Source organism: Muntiacus reevesi, chromosome 1, assembly GCF_963930625.1.
Source record: "Muntiacus reevesi chromosome 1, mMunRee1.1, whole genome shotgun sequence".
NCBI lineage: Eukaryota > Metazoa > Chordata > Mammalia > Artiodactyla > Cervidae > Muntiacus > Muntiacus reevesi.
In genome coordinates, this window is record NC_089249.1 from 269,998,260 (window position 1) to 270,018,838 (window position 20,579).

Here is a 20,579-nt window from a genome sequence, read left to right on the forward strand (position 1 = left end):
CTTTTTCTGTGATCCAGCAGATGTTAGCAATTTGATCTCTGGTTCCTCTCCCTTTTTTAAGTCCATGTTGTACATTTGGAAGTTCTCAGTTTATGTACTGCTGAACCCTAGCTTAAAGGAGTTTTGAGCATTACTTTGCTAACATGTGAAATGAGTGCACTTGTTAAGTAGTTCAGATATTCTTTGGCATTCCCAATCTAAAAGAAGTTGTCCATATACACATACATTATTTTTGAGAATATTTTCCATTATAAGTTGTTTTAAGATACTGACTACAGTTCCCTGGGCTATACAGTAAACCTTTGTTGCTTATTGCATATCTATTTTTTATTAGAAATCTAGTATTGTATTCATACTAAGTCAAACAAGTGAAATCAAAATGTCAAATTTTTTAGCCAGGCAAAAATTCAGAAATTTTCTAAAATATGTTTTCCAATTTGTCTCTTCTTTTTTGACATTTTTTCTCAAGACTTTATCAAGTGTGGTAGAAAATTGAGAAAAAATGTCAAAAAAGAAGAGACAGACAAATTGGAAAACATAAACTAAATGAAATGGGAGCACTAAATATGAAATATAAGTGGAACAAACTAGGTTAAAGTAAACAATCCTCATATAATCCAGTTGTTTTTAAGTATGGCTGCTCATTAGAAACATCTGGAGCTCTGGAGAAAAAAAGCAATAACTGGGCATTTGTGTTTTTCAAAAAGTTCCAAGATAATTCTGATATGGATCTGGATTTTAAAAAGTGATTACAGGTTTTTCTTTTAAATGATAGTTTTGGTGATGTAGAATTTCTGTTATTTTCTGTTGACCAATCATAAATACAGTAGTATTAAGCCAATGTAATAGTTGTATAATCACAATAGTAAATGATGTTTATCAGTTTTCACAATCAACAGGCAGACAAAAAATAAAAGATAATTACAGCTACATGCCATAATAGAAACGTGATTAGCCTTGAGGGGTCTCCATACTGATTTATATTCCCTCCAGCAGTGTATGTAAGCAACCTCTGAATTCAGAAGAGTAGACGCTCGGTGTTTAACATCTCTCTCCTCAGTGCTTATGTCTGGAACATAATAAGTGCTTAATAAAGATTTGAATGAATTAATTGATGCTACAGGAAATGGATTTCAGACAGCTTAAATGTAGACTTTTTAATAAACAGATACCAGATTGGGTCTGTTGGGAGTCTAGCGGAAGGTGCCTAGGAAAGTGGTAGGAATGTAAATGAGCTGGATGATATTAGTCTACTTCTGAGTGTATTTTTGAAATATTTCATAATATGTGTTTACATAAAAAGAAAAAAAGATATTATTGTATCCGTCTCTGGCAGTTTTCAGGTAGAGTTAAATAACTGTGGTCAAGGAGGACCTTTTAGACCAGATTGGTATATCAAATGGATTGTAAAATTTAATAGCTGTTAAGGGCCCACCTACTCTTAGTGTGGTATTCTAAAGGAGATGGAAAGGATGGAGACAGAGGTACAGAGTTGCAAGTACACTGTTGATATAATAATGAAGCCGGAAGAAAATTGTAATAAATATTGTTGCCTAGACTCTTAGTCCTAGAGTTCTGATTTATCTTGCGTTCTCTTTTTAAAAATACTGTAGAACTGTGCTTCCAACTCTGAAGCCACTAGCCACATGTGACTATGTTTAAATTTAATTAAGAGTGAATAAAATTTCAGCACCTCAGTTCTATACAAGCCACATTTCAGGTGTTCAGTGGAATATATCCATCATCACAGAAAGTTCTGTTGGCTAGAACTGCTGCAGAAGATGGAAAGAAAATAAATACTGAATTTTTAAAACTAAAAAAACAGCTCTAAATAACCTTCATTTTACTAAATAATGAGTAAGAAAATAATTGAGTAAGAGGATGATTATGGAGAATATTATAAATTGAGAGTGTAGTTAATTGAGATTGTAGCTGATTATCTGAATCAGTGAATTAATGAAATTCATAGCTCTTTTTTTTTTTTTTTTTTCCAGTGAAATAAAGAATACAAAGGGAGACTACCAGCTGGTTGTTAAACATTACAGTCATTGAAAAATAGGGAAATTAGATCTCTATTGTTGAAAACTTAACTGTATGGGATATTTGACCAGGTTTAATATTTAAAGGAAGAAAATACATTATTAATAAAATTTTGCTGAATTTGCTTTATATTTTGTGGGAGCAAACTTTATTAAAATTTCAGTGATTTTAAAAAAAGATTTCAGTGATTTTCTAAAAAGTAATAATTTGCTCACAAATTACTCAGTGAGTTGTTACATGTTATAGATTGTTGGGTTCATGTTTTCCAGGTCTTGCCTTTTCAATGAAAGTTTTTGTCATCAAATTTCAGAAAATATTATTGGCTCTAAGGCACTCCACCTAACACTGCTTAAATTTTTCTTTAATTTGATTGAAAGTGAAGTCCGACATCTGAGTCAAAAGTAAGTTTTAATCACCAAAAATATGTATCTTTTCTATATATTGTTTTATGTACCATTTTTCTAATTATTTACATATGCACTTCTTAAAAAACCACCTTGTTTTCTAGTTTAAAGTAGATTTATTTTTAAAATACATGTCTAGATTTAGTCCTTCAGTAGCGGTAAAGGTTTATATGTTTCCTTAGTTCACATTTTTATTTTTCACTGACTTACACATTTGGATAGGTAAGATTGTTTTTATTTTTCAGAATTTGTATATTTTTGAATTCTTTAGTAACTGAAAGCCTGAGTAAAAAGCTATACCAGGTTTTAACACTGGCTGTAATATCCGTAAGCTTTGCACATGCTCTAAGACCTGCAGTTACATTAATGTGTACTCATTGGAGATGACATTGAAATGGGGCCATTTTAAAAAGTTTGTCCTGAATTATAACTAGATATTATAATCCTTATAATGATTTTTCTATATTCAGAAATTACTGGAATTTTTTGTTTTATGGCAAGATATTATGCCTAATAACATGATGATCAGTTTAGCAGCTCTTATGCCTAGTAACTGTAATAGTTAAATTGGCATAAAGATAATGCTTTTCATTTGTCTTTTTATTAGGTTGTATGACTGGTCAGATTCTCAGAATCTGAAAATAACAGGAAAGGCAGTTCTTCATGAAATCTTTTGGTCAGGAAGTGAGAACTCTGGGCTTTTGACCAAACCAGTAAATATGCTTTTAGAGTGGACTATATATTCTCACAAGGAAAAATGCAAGTCTAATGATGTAAGTAGGATTAATTTACAAATGAACATTGGCCTTTGGAAAAAAGTGCTTCTTTGACATACGCATCTTTTTTCTTCCTTTTATATTTTGAGTTACTTGAAAAAAATTAATATGTACCCAAATACATCCTTGTTTTCTATTTTGTTTATCTAATTGCAAAGTAAAAGATTCTTGGTGGCTGGTTTCATCATTTCTCATTTGGTGATAGTGCTGTATTCACCTTTGGAGAATTACCTGAGTATTACTGCTAAGAAGTCTACAGTTTATTATTCTAGATTTTATATTTTTGGATGTTTCAATTTTTAAGGATCTTTTGATTTTAAAAATTGAGCAAATCCATACAGCTTTTTGGTGAACTACTAATAAGTTCTACTTGTCTTTAAAACTACCTTTCTGGATGTTAAGAGTTATTTCCTGAACCATTTCTTCATAAGTAGGTTTTGTTTATCATTTGACATTTAGCATAAAGTGATTTTAGTACGTTTATCTGAAGGGTAACTGGGAAAATTAAATGCAGAAAATATGTAAAGTGCATGGCAACATACTGCTCCATGTTTTAGGTGCATAATGTTAGTCATTTTTCTTTTCAAAATGATCTTTTGGGGACTTCATTGTAAACTTTTTTGTATTATATCATTAATTTCAGTTCATTGTTTAAAATCCCTTTCTTTTACTTTCTCTTCTGTCTTCTTGAATGTTTGAATCTAATTTTTTTTAGTCTTTATTTCTAATATGTGTACTTAATATAAATGTCCTTTTGAGTACAACTTGAGATTCCTCCTTCAAGTTTTGATCCTTTAATGTAGGGTGCTCTTACTGATTTTTTCAGTGTTTTTTATTGTCAATTATGAATTCCCCTTTTATCCAAGAAATATTTTGATAGAGTGTTTTAAAACTTCTAAATGGATGGCTTTTTGTTGTTAGTGGATTTTGTCTGTGCTTTTGTTATTAATATCTAATAGCAACATAGCTTAAAAGTGAGCTGTATGTGATTTCTGCTTTCTGAAATTAACTCAGCTTTTCTTTTTGACCTCATATAGGATTAGAGGCCAAAATGTGTATTCTGTTATTCCACATTTTTTCCTAACGCCTGTTAGCTCAAGCTTAAATGTTTTAATCAACTCCTTAAACTCTCTTGGAAATTTGTTCTTTTTTTTTTTCTTTTTTTAACAGTTCATTCTTTATATATAGAAATGCCTTCTTGTTACTCATGAGTGATATATAATCATAACTGATAGGTAGTATTTTCTTTGGGGACAGTAAATCTAGTAGATGGAGTGGAGATCTCTGGTGTTTTAGTTCAGTCGCTCAGTCGTGTCCCAACTCCTTGCGACCCCATGGACTGCAGCACACCAGGCCTCCCTGTCCATCACCAACTCCTGGAGTTGACTCAAACTCATGTCCATCACGTCGGTGATGCCATTCAACCATCTCATCCTCTGTCGTCTGTCCCTTCTCCTCCCGCCTTCAATCTCTCCCTGTGTCAGGGTCTTTTCCAGTGAGTTGGTTCTTCACATCAGGTGGTGAAAGTATTGGAGTTTCATTTTTATCATCAGTGCTTCCAATGAATATCCAGGACTGATTTCCTTTAGGATGGACTGGTTGGATCTCCTTGCAGTCCAAGGGACTCTCAAGAGTCTTCTCCAACACCACAGTTCAAAAGCATCAATTCTTTTGCACTCAGCTTTCTTTATATTTCAACTCTCACATCCGTACGTGACTACTGGAAAAACCATAGCTTTGACTAGACGGACCTTTGTTGGTAACGTAATGTCTCTGCTTTTTAATATGCTGTCTAGGTTGGTCATGGCTTTTCTTTCAAGGAGCAAGCGTCTTTTAATTTCATGGCTGCAGTCACTATCTGCATTGATTTTGGAGCCCCCAAAAATAAAGTGTGTCACTGTTTCCATTGTTTCCCCATCTATTTGCCATGAAATGATGGGACCAGATGCCATGATGTTAGTTTTCTGGGTGTTGAATTTTAAGCCAGCTTTGTCACTCTCCTCTTTGACATTCATCAAGAGGCTCTTTAGTTTTCTTCTCTTTCTGCCATAAGGGTGGTGTCATCTGCATATCTGAGGTTATTGATATTTCTCCCGACAGTCTTGATTCCATCTTGTGTTTCATCCAACCTGGCATTTCGCATGATGTACTCTACATATGAGTTAAATAAGCAGGGTGACAATATACAGACTTGACATATTCCTTTCCCGATTTGGAACCAGTTTGTTGTTCCATGTCCGACTCTTAATTGTTGATTCTTGACCTGCATACAGATTTCTCAGGAGGCAGGTCAGCTGGTCTGGTATTCCAGTCTCTTTGAGAATTTTCCACAGTTTGTTGTGATCCACACAGTCAAAGAGTTTAAGCCATAAAGTCTCTTCTAGCTTAAGGAAAATTCTTAAATAGTTCATCTTATAATCAATTTCCTCTGATCCACTTTCTCTCTTTTGCTTTTTAAGTTCCAGTTGAACTTACGTTACACCTCCTCTTTGTATCCTCTGTGTTTTTACCCTCTCGTGTTTATTTTCCATTTTTTTCTACACTCAGTCCATTCTGAATAGCGTTTTCATCCAATGTCTAGTTCACTAGTCTCTTTCAACTGTGTCTAACATGATAAACAGGGCAATTGCATTTCAATTTTTGTACTTTTTCCAATTTTAGACTTTTTAACTTCCAAATTACTATGGTATATTTTTATGATTTCTGGTTCCCTACAAAGTTTTCAAGGTTTTCTTTTTTCTTTGAACATGGTGATAATAGTTGTTTTACAGTCTATGTCTGATTATTCCATATTAGACGTTTTCGTGAGTCTGTTTCTGTTTCTTGTTTCTGCTGTTTTCTGTTACAATCTCTTGCCATCTAGGTATGCTTGACTGTTTGCTGTAAATGGCATTTAAGAAGTTATCTTGTAGAAACAGTTCGTGGCAAAGACACTGACTATTTTCTTGTAGGGAGAATTTTTGTTGCTGGGTTCAGGGTTTCCTGAATAGTCCAGGTGAAGCACAGAGCTACAGATAATGATAGTTATGCTTCCGCCTTGTGCTTGCTTTGAGGTTGAAGCCCTGCAGGGTACCCGCGTATTGGGCATTAGGCCTTGGGCCATGACTTTTTATACTCTCTTCTCCCCTGGGCTCCAAAAACCACACTTGTGTGTCAGCTTTCTCTTGGGTCAGCAGATGTCCTTAGGACACAGTCAGCTGGCTTTGAATGCCTCACTTGGTTTTTACCACTCCTGGATCCTGGCTGAGCAGTTTCTCTTAACTTTACAGAAGATGTTTTACATATTTTATTCAATATTTTAAGTTTTCTTCTGTAAGACAGTTTATCTGAATTACCTGAGGCCTCCATTATCAGAAACAGAAGCCCTTATTGATTTCTAAAGATTCTATTTAGGGAGTGTCTGAGGCATTCTTTAAAGAAAAAATGCTTTTCAGGGTTGGTTTGTTTTTTTTAATTTGAATTTAAAAGGGAGGATTGTTTCTGGGTGTAACTACACTTCTAAGCTAAAAATGTTAAAATCCTGATTAATTATCATTGCCTTTTTTTCCTACTGTTCAGACAATAGAATCATTAAGTATAGAAAATATTTTCTTGTTTATGCAGAAATGCATAAATAAAAAAAAAGAACATTTCTTTTTTATCCATTTGATTATATAAATGAAATTTTCATTTATAATTAAAAACAATAATAAAAGTGATGTTTCCACAATTTTACTAAATCACCAAAGGACTCCCACAGTTAAGAATTTACTCAGCAAATACTAATGTAAATAGTAATGAATTCATACATATTTAACCTGAAGATTTTTGTTCACATTTATAAGTAAATTAAGCATATTTGTGAAGCAGTATACAAGAAATTGTAGCATCAGTTGTAGTATGAAAACTGGTTTTGAGCTTTGCAAATTAATATTTTATTTAACATTTGTATTGCTTAACTTCATATAAGCTGTTTTTTTTATTGTGGTACTTTATGTGTTAGAATTCATTATCGTACTTAATTAATTAAGTCTTTTTGGCAGTTTCCAATTTCACGAATTCCATGCATGTTCGCAGACATCATTTTCTGTACTGTAAAGCATTTGTATCTTGATTTGCTTAGTTGAAGCATTCAATTTAAGCCATTAGCTAAACAGAAGTCCTCAGTTTATGCTAATATTGTTTTGTCATAATGTCAATCAGAAAGTATTGCAGAGTGACACAATGGCAATGAATTTCATTGTCATAATCTCAGAAAGCTTGGGCTTTCCTTGGCAGAGCAGAGGTGGAATGTGTCAAGGTTATAGAGGAGGTACACATTTTACTAAGCTTAGTGGTTAGTCCTGCTTTTCGTTGTGATGTCCTTAAATGCTGTTTAATTATAACCCTATAGTTATTGGTAGAAATGGAAACTAGTTTGTATTTAAAGATAAAGAAATTGAGGTTGAAGAGTATAAGTAACTTATTCAAGATATCACAGATTCTTAGGGCAAAACCTTGACGAGTGGCCAACACACTTTCGTTTCATGTGCCACTGTTCAAAATAGGAAGAGGCACAGTATGTAGTAATGTTTGCCTCTTTCTGCCAGAGGTACTAGAGGAGCAGTTTGTCATCTGTTGCTGTGGAGTATTGTAGAAAGCCCTGATCCGGGGGTCAGAAGGCCAACATTCAGATTTGCTCTGCATTTATACACTGGTCAATTTTTGGAAGATTGCCAAGTTTATAACCTGTAGATTACTTGTACTGGTAGATAATAGAGAACTGTGTTGACAGAATGTCTTCTAAAAGACTTGAACACTAGAAGGGAGTTCCATGGTAAATATGTCACATGTGTAAATTAAATCTTTCATTTCTTTCTTAGGCTATTTATGCTCTACTCTTTCAGCTTTAGTAAACATTTCGGTATTCCAAGAAAGCTTTTCTCTTTTTATGATTTTCTTTTTTTTTTTTTTTTGACCATTTTCCCTCTAACCTACTTCCAAAGCGTATATATTCTCTGTGCTAGAAATAGCATTGTTAGGTTACAGTGAGTATAATCCATACACAGTGTCTTGGTCCTGTGGTTATAATGAATGTCATGGTTAAGAAAATAGTGTAAAAGAATCCAAGAACCTGATTTGAAAGTATATTTTTCTATAAAAATTATCTATGATGGATATGTGATAGCTATTTTAGCCATTGATACAGAGATAGAATAACTTTGGCAGGATTTTTTCATACCATGGTAAAGGAACCACAGTCTTTCCTTGAAAATACGGCAAGGTGTGCCTATCTCTTGATTTTTTTGTTCAGTTTTTCTTATCTTTTTTTTTTAAGATTTATTTATTTTTGGAAGCGCTGGGTCTTTGTCGTGTGGGCTTTCTCTAGTTGCGGCTAGCAGGGGCTATTCTGTAGCTGTGGTACACAGGCTTCTCATTGCAGTGACTTCTCTTGTTTCTAAGCAGGGCCTCCAGGGCGTGTAAGCTTCAATAGTTGTGGCTCCGGGCACTAGAGCTCGGGCTCTATATTTGTGATGCATGAGCTTAGTTGCTCCGAGGCATGTGGTTATCCTTCTGGACCAGGGATCCGACTGGTGTCCCCTGCATTGCAAGGATTCTTCAGCACTGGACCCCCAGGGAAGCCCTATCTCTGTTTGATAACAATAATTTCAAGGTGAATTGAATAGTAAGCAATATTGATACTCATCTGTGGTGTCAGGTACACGTGTACATTTATTTGCATAAGGAAAGTCTCAGCTGGTTGGTTTTGTATTTTTACATGATGGAGTGCTGGATTGTGGTTTTGTAGTTCAGTCGCTAAGACATGTCTGACTCTTTGCAACCCCATGGATTGTAGCATGCCACGTTTCCCTATCCTTCATTATCTCCCAGGATTTGCTCAGACTCATGTCCATTGAGTCAATGATACCATCCAACCCTCTCATCCTCTGTTGCCCCCTTTTTCTCCAGCCTTCAATCTTCTCCAGCATCAGAGACTTTTCCCATGAGTTGACTCTTCCCATCAGGTAGCCAAAGTATTGGAGCTTCAGCATCAGTTCTTCAGTGAATATTTAGGGTTGATTTCCTTCAGGATTGACTGGTTTGATCTCCTTGCTGACCAAGGAGAGTCTTCTCCAGCACCACAATTCAAAAGCATCAATTCTTTGGTGCTCAACTTTCTTTATAGTCCAACTCTCGTTTCCATACATGACTACTAGAAAAACCATAGTTTAGACTATATGGGCCTTTGTCAGGAAAGTGAGTCTGCTTTTTCAATATGCTGTCTAGGTTTGTCATAGCTTTTTTTCCAAAGAGCAAGCGTCTTTCATTTCATGGCTGTAGTCAGCATCTGCAGTGATTTTGTAGCCCAAGAAAATAAAGTTTCCATTTTATCCCCATCTATTTAGCAGGAAGTGATGGGGCCACATGCCATGATCTTCGTTTTTTGAATGCTGAGTTTTATGCCAGCTTTGTCACTCTCCTCTTTCACATTCTTCAGGAGGCTCTTTAGTTCCTCTTTGCTTTCTGCCATTAAGGTGGTATCATCTTTATATTTGAGGTCATTGATATTTCTCCTGGCAATCTTGATTCCAGCTTGATCTTCATCTAGTCTGGCATTCTCATGATGTACTCTGCACGTAAGTTAAATGAGCAAGGTGACAATATACAGCTTTGATATTCTCCTTTCCCAGTTTTGAACCAGTCTGTGTTCCATGTCTGGTTCTAACTGTTGCTTTTTGACTTGCATACAGGTTTCTCAGGAGGCACGTACGGTGGTTTGGTATTCCCATCTCTGTTAGAATTTTCCACAGTTTGTTGTGATCCACACAGTCAAAGGCTTTAGCATAGTCAATGAAGCAGAAGTTTTTCTGAAATTCCCTTGCTTTTTCTGTGATCCAACAAGTGTTGGCAATTTGATATCTGCTTCCTCTGCCTTTTCTATATCCAGCTTGTACATCTGTAAGTTCTCATTTTATGTACTGCTGAAGCCTAGCTTGGAAGAGTTTGAGCATTACCTTACTAGCATGTGAAATGACAGCAATTGTGCAGTAGTTTGAACATTCTTTGGCATTGCCCTTCTTTGGGATTGGAATGAAAACTGACCTGTTGCAGTTCTGTGGCCACTGATGAGTTTTCCAAATTTATTGGCATGTTGAGTGCAACACTTTAACAGCATCATCTTTCTGGATTTGAAATACCTCAGCTAGAAGTCCATCAACTCCACTGGCTTTGTTCCTAGTAATGCTTCCTAAGGCCCACTTGACTTCACACTCCAGGATGTCTGACTGTAGGTGAGTGACCACACCATCGTGGTTGTCCAGGTCATTAAGACCTTTTTTATACAGTTCTTCTGTGTGTCCTTACCACCTCTTCTTAATATCTTCTGCTTCTGTTAGGTCCATATCATTTCTGTCCTTTATTGAGCCCATCTTTGCATGAAATCTTCCCTTGGTATCTCTTAATTTTCTTGAAGAGATCTCTAGTCTTTCCCATTCTATTGTTTTCCTCTATTACTTTGCACTGATCGCTGTGGAAGGCTTTCTTATCTCTCCTTGCTGTTCTTTGGAACTCTCTATTCATATGATTATATCTTTCCTTTTCTCCTTTGCCTTTTGCTTCTCTTCTTTTCTCAGCTATTTATAAGTCCTCAGACAACCAATTTGCCTTTTTGTGTTTCTTTTTCTTGGGGATGGTCTTCGTCACTGCCTCCTATACAATGTCACGAACCTCTGTCCACAATTTTTCAGGCACTGTGTCTGATCCACTCAGATCTAATCCCTTGAATCTGTTTGTCCCTTCCACTGTATAATCATAAGGGGTTTGATTTAGGTCATACCTGAATTGTCTTGTGGTTTTTCCTACTTTATTCAATGTAAGTCTGAATTTGGCAGTAAGGAGTTATGATCTGAGCCACAGTCAGCTCCCGTTCTTGTTTTTGCTGACTGCTTAGAGCTTCTCCCATCTTCGACTGCAGAGGATATAATCAGTCTGGTTTTGGTATTGACCATCTGGTGGCGTTCACGTGTAGAGTCATCCCTTGTGTTGTTGGAAGAGGGTGTTTACTATGACCAGTGCGTTCTCTTGGCAAAACTCTGTTAGTCTTTACCCTGCTTCATTTTGTACTCCAAGGCCAAACTTGCCTGTTACTGCTGGTATCTCTTGATTTTCTAATTTTGCATTCCAGTCCCCTATGATGAAAAGGACATCTTTTTTTGGTGTTAGTTCTAAAAGGTGTTGGAACTGTTCAGCTTCTTTGGCAATAGTAGTTGGGGCATAGATTTGGATTACTATGATGTTGAATGGATTACCTTGAAAACCAATGGAGATCATTCTGTCATTTTTCAGCTTGCACCCAAGTACTGCATTTCGGACTCTTGTTGGCTCTGAGGGCTACCTTATTTCACCAAAGGAATTCTTGCCCACAGTAGATACAGTGGTAATCGTAGTTGAATTCGCCCATTCTGGTCCATTTTAGTTCAATTCCTAAAATGTCGACATTCACTCTTGCCATCTCCTGTTTGACCACTTCCATTTTGCCTTGATTCATGGATCTAACATTCCAGGTTCCTATGCAACACTGCTCTTTACAGCAGCAGATTTTACTTTGACCACCAGACACATCCACAACTGAGCATTCCTCTTTGGCTCAAAATCTTCATTCCTTCTAGTGCTGTTTCTCCACTTTTCTCCAGTAGCATATTGCACACCTACTGACCTGGGGGAGGGAGGTGTTCATCTTTCAGTGTTTGGATTGTGGTTTATGTGAAGCTTAACTCTTTGGGCTAACCTCGTCTTTCATATCCAAAGTCATAAGACCAGGGAGCAGAAGTAACCCTGACTGAAATAGAGGAATACTTTGAGAAATCAAATGTTAACAGTCTCGTGCTTCCTTCATGAGTAGTCTCATTGCTGAAAGCTAGATGTGCATATATGTCGGAAGGAATATTCTGTGGTATGGATCTAGACATGATCAGTTTGCTAGTTTAAATAGAGATTTTCATTGTCCAGTTTTACGTTCTCTTGATAAATTGAACCATGAGAAGTAACATTGCTCAGTGATCATCTACATTTTGGCTTTGCACAGAACAGAGTTGGCTTCCTGCAGAGTTCATTGAAGACTAGCGACGACCCAGTACTTACAAGAGCCATTTACGGTCAGCTGCAAGGCTTGTCACCTGTTAGAGTTTGAGGGAGGTGTGGGCACCTCCCCAGCCTGGTAATAATGGCCAGGCCTACTGCTCACTCCCCGTGTCACACAACTACAACTGCAAGGTTTAAACCCAGTTCTCTATGAAGGCAGGAGGAGGGGCCTTGCTCCTGCCCACTCATGAAATCCTGACCTCACAGAATCAGGGTGTGGGCACGGTTCTGTATTTGGGCCCCTGATCATGTCAGAAGAAGGGCAGTGCTTCCCTAATCATGCAGCTTAGAATCCCAAATCTTCAGTTTCTCCCCCACCTTCTGATGTCCAGCCCTGCCAGAATACCATGTGCTGCCCAGCAGCGTCGCGGTAGGGCAGAAGGGGACCTCTGCACCTGCTGAGGATGCTGTGTGCGGGTTTGCCCTCAGTAGACACTGTTAGTGGGTCTGGTGTACGCGCTGCTTGACCACTTGTCCTTGTTTTACAGCCGCTCCAAAACAGCGCTTCAGTCATGAAGTCATGTAACTAATAACTCCTTATGTTAGGAGTGATGCACTGTATACTCGTAAGAACCTTGTCTTTGAGGGCAGGAGAAACAAATCCTGTAGTCACTGAGGGTTCAAAGTGCTGATATTTCTGTCACTAATCTCATATCAGGTATAATATGATGGCAGAACATAGCAGTTATAGTCTATTTGGGTATCATAACACTTATTAAAACCTTTTCACATGCTTTCTACCCAGCCGTTAATTTAGTGGTTTTTTTCATGCATCCAACATGCCTAGACAACAAATACCAAAACTACAGGAATTTTAACTAGTTTAATGTCATTGTGAAAAAGTGTCTGTTTAAATCAAAGGTGTTTAAAAATATTATTTTCACACCTCTTCATCTTCATAGTTTATGGATTAGAATGATATTTTTAAACACTAGTGTAAAACATTATTAAGTAACCTTTGTATGCCTTGCTATATTTCTTATAGTAGTTTAATAATGTTAATATAGAAATGGTAATATAAAGCAGTGTTTAAACTTGATATTGCTGTATCTCTAAGTTAGATATGGTATTTGATATAATTTCATAACTAATATTTGATCAGCCAGTTTTTTTTTAACAACAGTTTTGCTGTAGCTTGTATTTATTATGTTTTTCAAGTCTTTTCCTTTGAAAGATCATTTAGGGAAATGTAAAGGTTAATTTTATATATAAACAGTAGAGGTTACTAAATTTCTCTTTCTTTATAGTCATATGTTCTTGTAAACAAATCCACAGAAGCCAAATACTTCTTCATTGTTTTAATAGAATTATTGCCCGACTAAAGCATTGGACACAATTGGATGAAGTTATTTTAAAAGTTTGTTTCAAGCTATCCATATATGAGACCTGGAAATTTTATTAACTGTTTTGTCGTGTAGATACAGATATAGATGTAGATACAGATCAGGGGAGGAAGGAGGGAGAAGAGGAGATGGAAAGAATGAAAAGAGGGGGTTAATTTGCTAGAGTTCTTAAGAATACCTTTTAGCATTTGCATGCCCCATTTTTCTAAATAGCTATGTTTTGCCTCAGCAAGTATTCAAAATAATAGAATTGATACCTTTCAGTATGCTTTAGTAATATTTTTCCATCTTAATGTTAGGTCTTCAAACATGAACTAGCTTACTTATTGACTGGAATTCTTGGAGCAGCAATAGATTATTGGATTGTCCTTGGTCTTAATATGGGTAGAAACGTGATGCGACCCATGTCTGATGACTTAGGAAGTTATGTTTCCCTTTCATGTGATGGTAAGTATGTCTATGTTGCATGAGCCTTAGTCCTCACACACGTCATGATTTTATAAAATTTGATATTACGGTATGGAAAATAGTACCTGGAAATAAAGTATAATATGTTTGTATATAATATTAATCACATTTTTCTTAATTCTACAACTAACAATTTAAACTACCTCATAAAAGTAAATATTTAAACAGATTTAAAATCAATTTATTATAGATTTACCTTTTTTTTTGTTTGGTGTTTTAGAATCTCACATGGTGAAAACTATTTTTAATACATTTAATACTTCTGCTTACTCAGCTAGAAAGCATTATCTCTCTGTAATGTTATCTGTGCCATATGAACAGTTTCCTGGTCTCTTCTTGCATGAATACTTAACTATTAAAAAATGAAAATCATTAGGTCAGAATATTTACTATGGTATAGAGAGTCACTTGTATTAACTTGAGCTTATATTACTGGTTAAAACATTTCCCCCATGTACCTGTTGCTGTATAATTTTTCTTATTATAACAAAAAGCTGCCACTGCTTCTTTTCCATTGATTCTGATGATCTAACAAATTAGCATGGATGAAACAAATAAAAGTAATATATAATACATATGTATAATTTTCTCACTCTTCTTCCTTCCTGTATTATCTGATTTTAAAGTTCCCTGTAAAGTAATAGGGAGGAATATTATTTAAGCAATATGATGACAGAACTCATTTTCACATGCTTACTTTATGTTTTATATGTATGTGTGTTAGTAGTTCAATCATGTCTGACTCTTTACGACACCGTGGGCTGTAGCCCACCCTTCTCTGTTCATGGAATTCTCCAGGCAAGAATACTGGAGTGGGTAGCCATTCCCTTTAAAGGCGATCTTCCCAACCCAGGGATTGAACCCAGGACTCCCGCATTGCAGATGAATTCTTTACTGTCTGAGCCACCAGAGAAGCCCATGAAGGTTGTCTCTTAACTCTTTTGGGTCTCCAGAGTTAAGGGAGGCTTCTGTAAGACTTTTTTTACATTCTTTTTTATTTTTCTCTTTTCATATAGTTGACATACAGCATTACCTTAGTTTCAGGTATACTACATTGTTTGACATTTGTATATGTTAAGAAATGATCATCACTACTATAAATCTAGTAAACATCTGTCCCCATACAAAGCTATTTCAATGTTATCTACACCATTTATATTCTTACTCTTGAAAGCCAGAATAGTGCCCTATGAAACATTTCCTTCCTCTTCTCCCTTTCTTCCTTCTTTCCTAAATTTCTAAAATGAACATATTTTAAACCAAGTGAACTTTTATAGCTTTCAAATATAAAAGTTGATTTTGGTATACTTAAAAATACTTTAGACTGAGCATTCTCTTTTGTTGCACATGTGTTTCATTGCATCTTAGTTTTATATAAAATAAAAAGTTCTTGAATATGCTGTCAATCAATTTAATACTTCGAACAGATTCTAGAATAGGAATCCAGGCTGTAACTGGGTTCAGGATTTATTCAATGATGCCCTCTGCAAAGAGAGGTCTCTCTTTATACTACTGAAGTTAGAAGATTTTTATCTAAAGCATTTTATCTTCTTTTTTTCTTTCTTTTTCATTGAGCTGAGGGGTGATTACTGTTCCTTTTGTGAAGTAGCTGTCCTTTGTTCCATGACTTTTTAACATTTCTTAGCTCAAATTCAATCTTCCTTCAGAATCCTTTCTTATCATTTCTTTCCCACTATTCCTACTAGATGTGTATGTGTGTATGTGTGTGTGTGTGTGTGTGTGTGTTTTCCTTTTTTCCATTTTAGAAACAGAATTCTAGCATCATTTGTTAGCATGGGAACTAAACATTCAGCTAAAAGGATTCCCTATTTTTATTCCATAATGAAACTTCTTTGAGTTAGAGGACCCAAGATAGGATTAGCAGTGCCTTTAAAGATTATCAATATATTCATATGCATTGTTTCCAGTGTGTATTGGTTACCTCTAGGGAGATAAACTTATCTTACAGTTTAACCAAATGCATGAAATAATGAGCCATGTATTAACAGAGTTCTGCTGTATGTTATGAATCAACTTTGATGCTTTCCTTACTCATAATCAAATGTCCCTTAACTTTCAGGCAAGCATTATTACCCACTGTTACTACCAGTTTTCACAAGACAAATTTAAACCTAACATATCTGAGCCCTGTAACTGGCTTCAGCTGAAATTAGACTTTAATGTTACCATTGTAATCTGTGAACAGACTGATTACTTTGCTCTCAGTTATGTGTGATCACTAATATTTAAAACTACAAGAGATTAAACTGTATTCCTATTTGAAAGGCGTGTTTAAGCCTTTCCTTCCCCTTTTCAAAGCACACATAATTGGTTTCTTAGGCTTCCAATTAAGCCATAGATGGGCAGTTTTAAAAATATGTATATCCAAAAATGGTTCATATTAATATATCATAAATTTTTGTTAGTACATGCTGATTTTAAGCCTTTGTCAGGATAGAAAAGTCAAGTAAATGATTTATCCTTAAGAGCAGTAGCTTTTCTACAACTAATATGTGAAACTAAGTTGTTTATTATAGAGCTTGTAGAATAATACACTTAATCCCTACAAGTGAATCTGGTATTCTAGTAATGTCCTTTTGGTCAGTATTTTGATGGAGAATTATTTTCTTGTTCAGTTGCTAAGTCATGTCTAACTCTTTGCCACTCCATGGACTGCAGCATGCCAGGCTTCCCTGTCCTCCACTATCTCCCAGAGTTTGCTCAAATTCATGTCCATTGAATCAGTGGTGCTCTCTAGCCATCTCATTTTTTGCCTCCCTCTTCTCCTTTTACCTTCAGTCTTTCCCAGCATCAAGGTCTTTTCCAATGAGTCAACTCTTCCCACCAGGTGGCCAAAGTATTGGAGCTTCAGCATTAGTCCTTCTAATCAGTGTTGAGGGTTGATCACCTTTAGAATTGACTGGTTTGATCTCCGTGGTGTCCAGGGGACTCTCAAGAGCCTTTTCTAGCACCACAATTCAAAAGCATCAGTTCTTCGGTGCTCTCCATTCTTTATGGTCCATCTCTCACATCTCTACATGACTACTGGAGAAACCATCACTTTGACTATATGGGCCTTTTTTGGCAAAGTGATGTCTTTGCTTTTTAATACACTATCTATGTTTGTCATAGCTTTCCTTTCAGGGAGCAAACATCTTTTAATTTCGTGATACAGTCACCATCCACAGTGATTTTGGAACGCAAGAAAATTAAGTCTGTAACTATTTCCATTGTTTCACTATTTGCCATGAAGTGATGGGACTGGATGCCATAATCTTAGTTTTCTGAATGTTGAGTTTTAAGCCAACTTTCTCACTCTCCTCTTTCACTTGCATCAAGAGGCTCTTTAGTTGTTTGCTTTCTTCCGTGAGTGTGGTGTCATCTGCGTATCTGAGGTTATGGACGTTTCTCCCATCAGTCTTGATTCCAGCTTTGGTAACACAGCCTGGCATTTCCCGTGACACACTCTGCGTTTAAGCTGAATAAGCAGGGACCAGTATGCAGCCTTGTTGTACCCCTTCCCAGGCTTGAACCCGTCAGCTGTTCCATGTCCAGTTAAAACCATTGCTTCTTGACCTGCATACAGGCTTCTCTGGAGACAGGTAAGGTGGTCTGGTATTTCCATCTTTTAAGAATTTTCAACAGTTTGTTATGATCCACAGTCAAAGACCTGCTGGATAGTCAGTGAAGCAGACGTTTTTCTGGAACTCCCTTGCTTTCTCCATGATCCAATGAATGTTGTCAATTTGATTTCTGGTTCCTCTGCCTTTTCTAAACCCAGCTTGTACATCTGGAAGTTCTCAGTTCGCATACTGTAGAAGCCTAGCTTGAAGGATTTTGAGCATTTCATTGCTAGCATGTCTAATGAGTGCGATTGTGCAGTGGTATGAGCATTCTTTGGCATTGCCCTTCTTTGGGATTGGAATGAAAATTGACCTTTTCCAGTCCTGTGGCCACTGCTGTTTTCCAAATTTGCCGACACATTGAGTGCAGCACTTTCACAGCATCATCTTTTAGAATTTAAAATAGCTCAGCTAGAATTCTGTCACCTCCATTAGCTTTGTTCATAGTAATGCTTCCTAAGACTCACTTGACTTCACACTCCAGGATGTCCAGCTCTGGGTCAGTGAGCACACCATCTTGGCTGTCTGAGTCATTAAGACCTTTTTTGTATAGTTCTTCTATGTATTCTTGCCACCTGCTTCTGTTAGATCCTTTCCATTTCTGCCCTTTATCCTGCCCATCCTTGCGTGAAATGTTCCTTGATATCTTCAGTTTTCTTGAAGAGATCTCTAGTCTTTCCCATTCTATTGTTTTCCTCTGTTGCCTTCTTCTGTCTCCTTGCTGTTATCTTGAACTCTGTTTTTCCCTTCTGTTGTTTCCTCAGCTGTTTTGTAACACCTCCTCAGACAACCACTTTGCCATCTTGCGTTTCCTTTTCCCTGGGGTCTGGTTTTGGTCACTGACTCCTGCAGGGTGTTGCAAACCTCCATACTTCAGGCACTCTGTCTGCCATGTCTAATCCCGTGAATCTACTTGTCACCTCCACTGTACGATTACAAGGGATCTGATTTAGGGCATACCTGAAAGGCCAGTGGCTTTCCCCACTTTCTTCAATTTAAGCCTGAATTTTGTGATAAGGAACTCATGATCTGAGCTACAGTCAGCTCTAGGTCTTTTCATCTTTTTTTTTTTCCTGACTTGCCCCAGTTGAGGTCTCCTTTCCCCAAGCTTTAGGATTGTATTCCTTCTTCCTTTTTGTTTTTGCCCTTGGAGGGAAAGATTGGTTGAGTTGTTTGTTTTAATTTCTTCTTAGGGGTCACTTGTGCCTGTGTTCTCATTTCAGGGAGCTTATCCTGTCCCCCTGGAGGCCTGGGGTCTTCTGCTGTTGTCTAGAGGTTGCTTTGTAGGAGTTGTTCCATATCTTCATGAGTTTTTGATGTATTTGTAGGGAAGCTGGCAATCTCCCCGTCTTACTCCTCCAATATCTTCTTCCATGTCCACAGTCAGCCCTAGATCTTGTTTTTGCTGACTGTATAGAGTTTCCCAATCTTCAGCTGCAAAAAACCTAATCAGTCTGATTTCGGTATTGACTATCTGGTGATATCCATGGGTAGAGTTGTCTCTTGGGTTGTCGGAAAAGGGTGTTTACTATGACCCTGTGTTCCCTTGACAAAACTCTTAGCCTTTGCCCTGCTTCATTTTGTACTCCAGGGCCAAAATTGCCTATTACTGTAGGTATCTCTTGATTTCCTACTTTTGTATTCTAGTCGCCTGTGATGAAAAGGACATCTTTTTTTGACATAAGTTCTAGAACATGTTATAGGTCTTCACAGAACCTACAGCTTCTGTTTCTTTGGCATCAGTGGTTGGGGCATAGACTTGGATTAATTACTGTGATGTTGGATGGTTTGCCCCAGAAATGAGACTAGTACTTCGTTCTGTCGTTTTTGAGGTTTCACCCATGTACTGCTTTTCAGATTGTTTTGTTGACTATGAGGGCTACTTCATTTTTTCTAATGGATTCTTGCCCATAGTAGTAGATATAATGGTCATCTGAATTAAATTTGCCCATTCCCGTCCATTTCAGTTCACAGATGCCTAAGATGTCAGTGTTCAATCTTGCTATCTCCTGCTTGGCCATGTCCAATTTACGTTGATTCATGAACATAACATTCCAAGTTCCTGTGCAGTATTGTTCTTTATTGCATCAGATTTTACTTTCACCACCAGACACATCCATAACTGACCATTGTTTCTGCTTTGGCCCACTCACTTCATTCTTTTTGGAGCTATTAGTAATTGCCCTCTGCTCTTCTTTAGTAGCATGTTGGACCCCTTCCCACCTGGGGGACTCATCTTCTGGTGTCATGTCTTTCTGACTTTTCATACTGTTCATGGGGTTCTCATAGCAGGAGTGCTGGAGTGGGTTGCTCTTTCCTCCTCCAGTGTTTCTTACTCTTCACTGTGACCTGGCTATCTTGGGTGACCCTACATGGCATGGCCCATGGCCTCATTTAGTTAAGCCCCTTCTCCACAATCAGACTGTGATCCATGAAAGGGTCTACATTACTTCTCTTCTTTATCTTTCATCCTGCTCTGCAATGATAGGATTTGTGGATGTGGTTGGAGGAAAAATGTCTTCCTATCAGCTCAAGACTAATCAATGCAAATTAAATACACCTGTGTCTGTTTAGAAACCCAGAACTTGGTTTTTATAGACAGCACAGTTGTGGGAAGAGATCTTTAATTGGAAAGTATAGTGATAAAAACCCATGTCTGTCTACTCATATATTATCTCTCCAATCATGTGTATATATATAAAATTTCCAGCCTTTTATTTAAAATAATAAAAAGTAATGGTTGTTTCAAATGTGAGAATATATGCCATTAAAAAAAAATTTCTCTTGAAGACCAAGGATTAGGAATATTATCTATTTTCATGGTTT

At 36.8% G+C, this 20,579-nt stretch overlaps 1 protein-coding gene across 3 annotated transcripts in view; it reads left to right on the top strand.

Annotated features, from left to right (window-relative positions):
- The window catches only part of SLF1 (SMC5-SMC6 complex localization factor 1), a 71,198-nt gene that overhangs the window by 42,129 nt on the left and 8,490 nt on the right, over positions 1-20,579 (top strand). For all 3 annotated transcript variants that reach the window (XM_065936762.1, XM_065936776.1, XM_065936770.1), the window contains 3 exons: positions 2,310-2,441; positions 3,052-3,217; positions 13,962-14,109. In XM_065936762.1, coding sequence (XP_065792834.1) covers positions 2,310-2,441; positions 3,052-3,217; positions 13,962-14,109 — 446 coding nt within the window. The remainder of the gene's footprint in view (positions 1-2,309; positions 2,442-3,051; positions 3,218-13,961; positions 14,110-20,579) is intronic.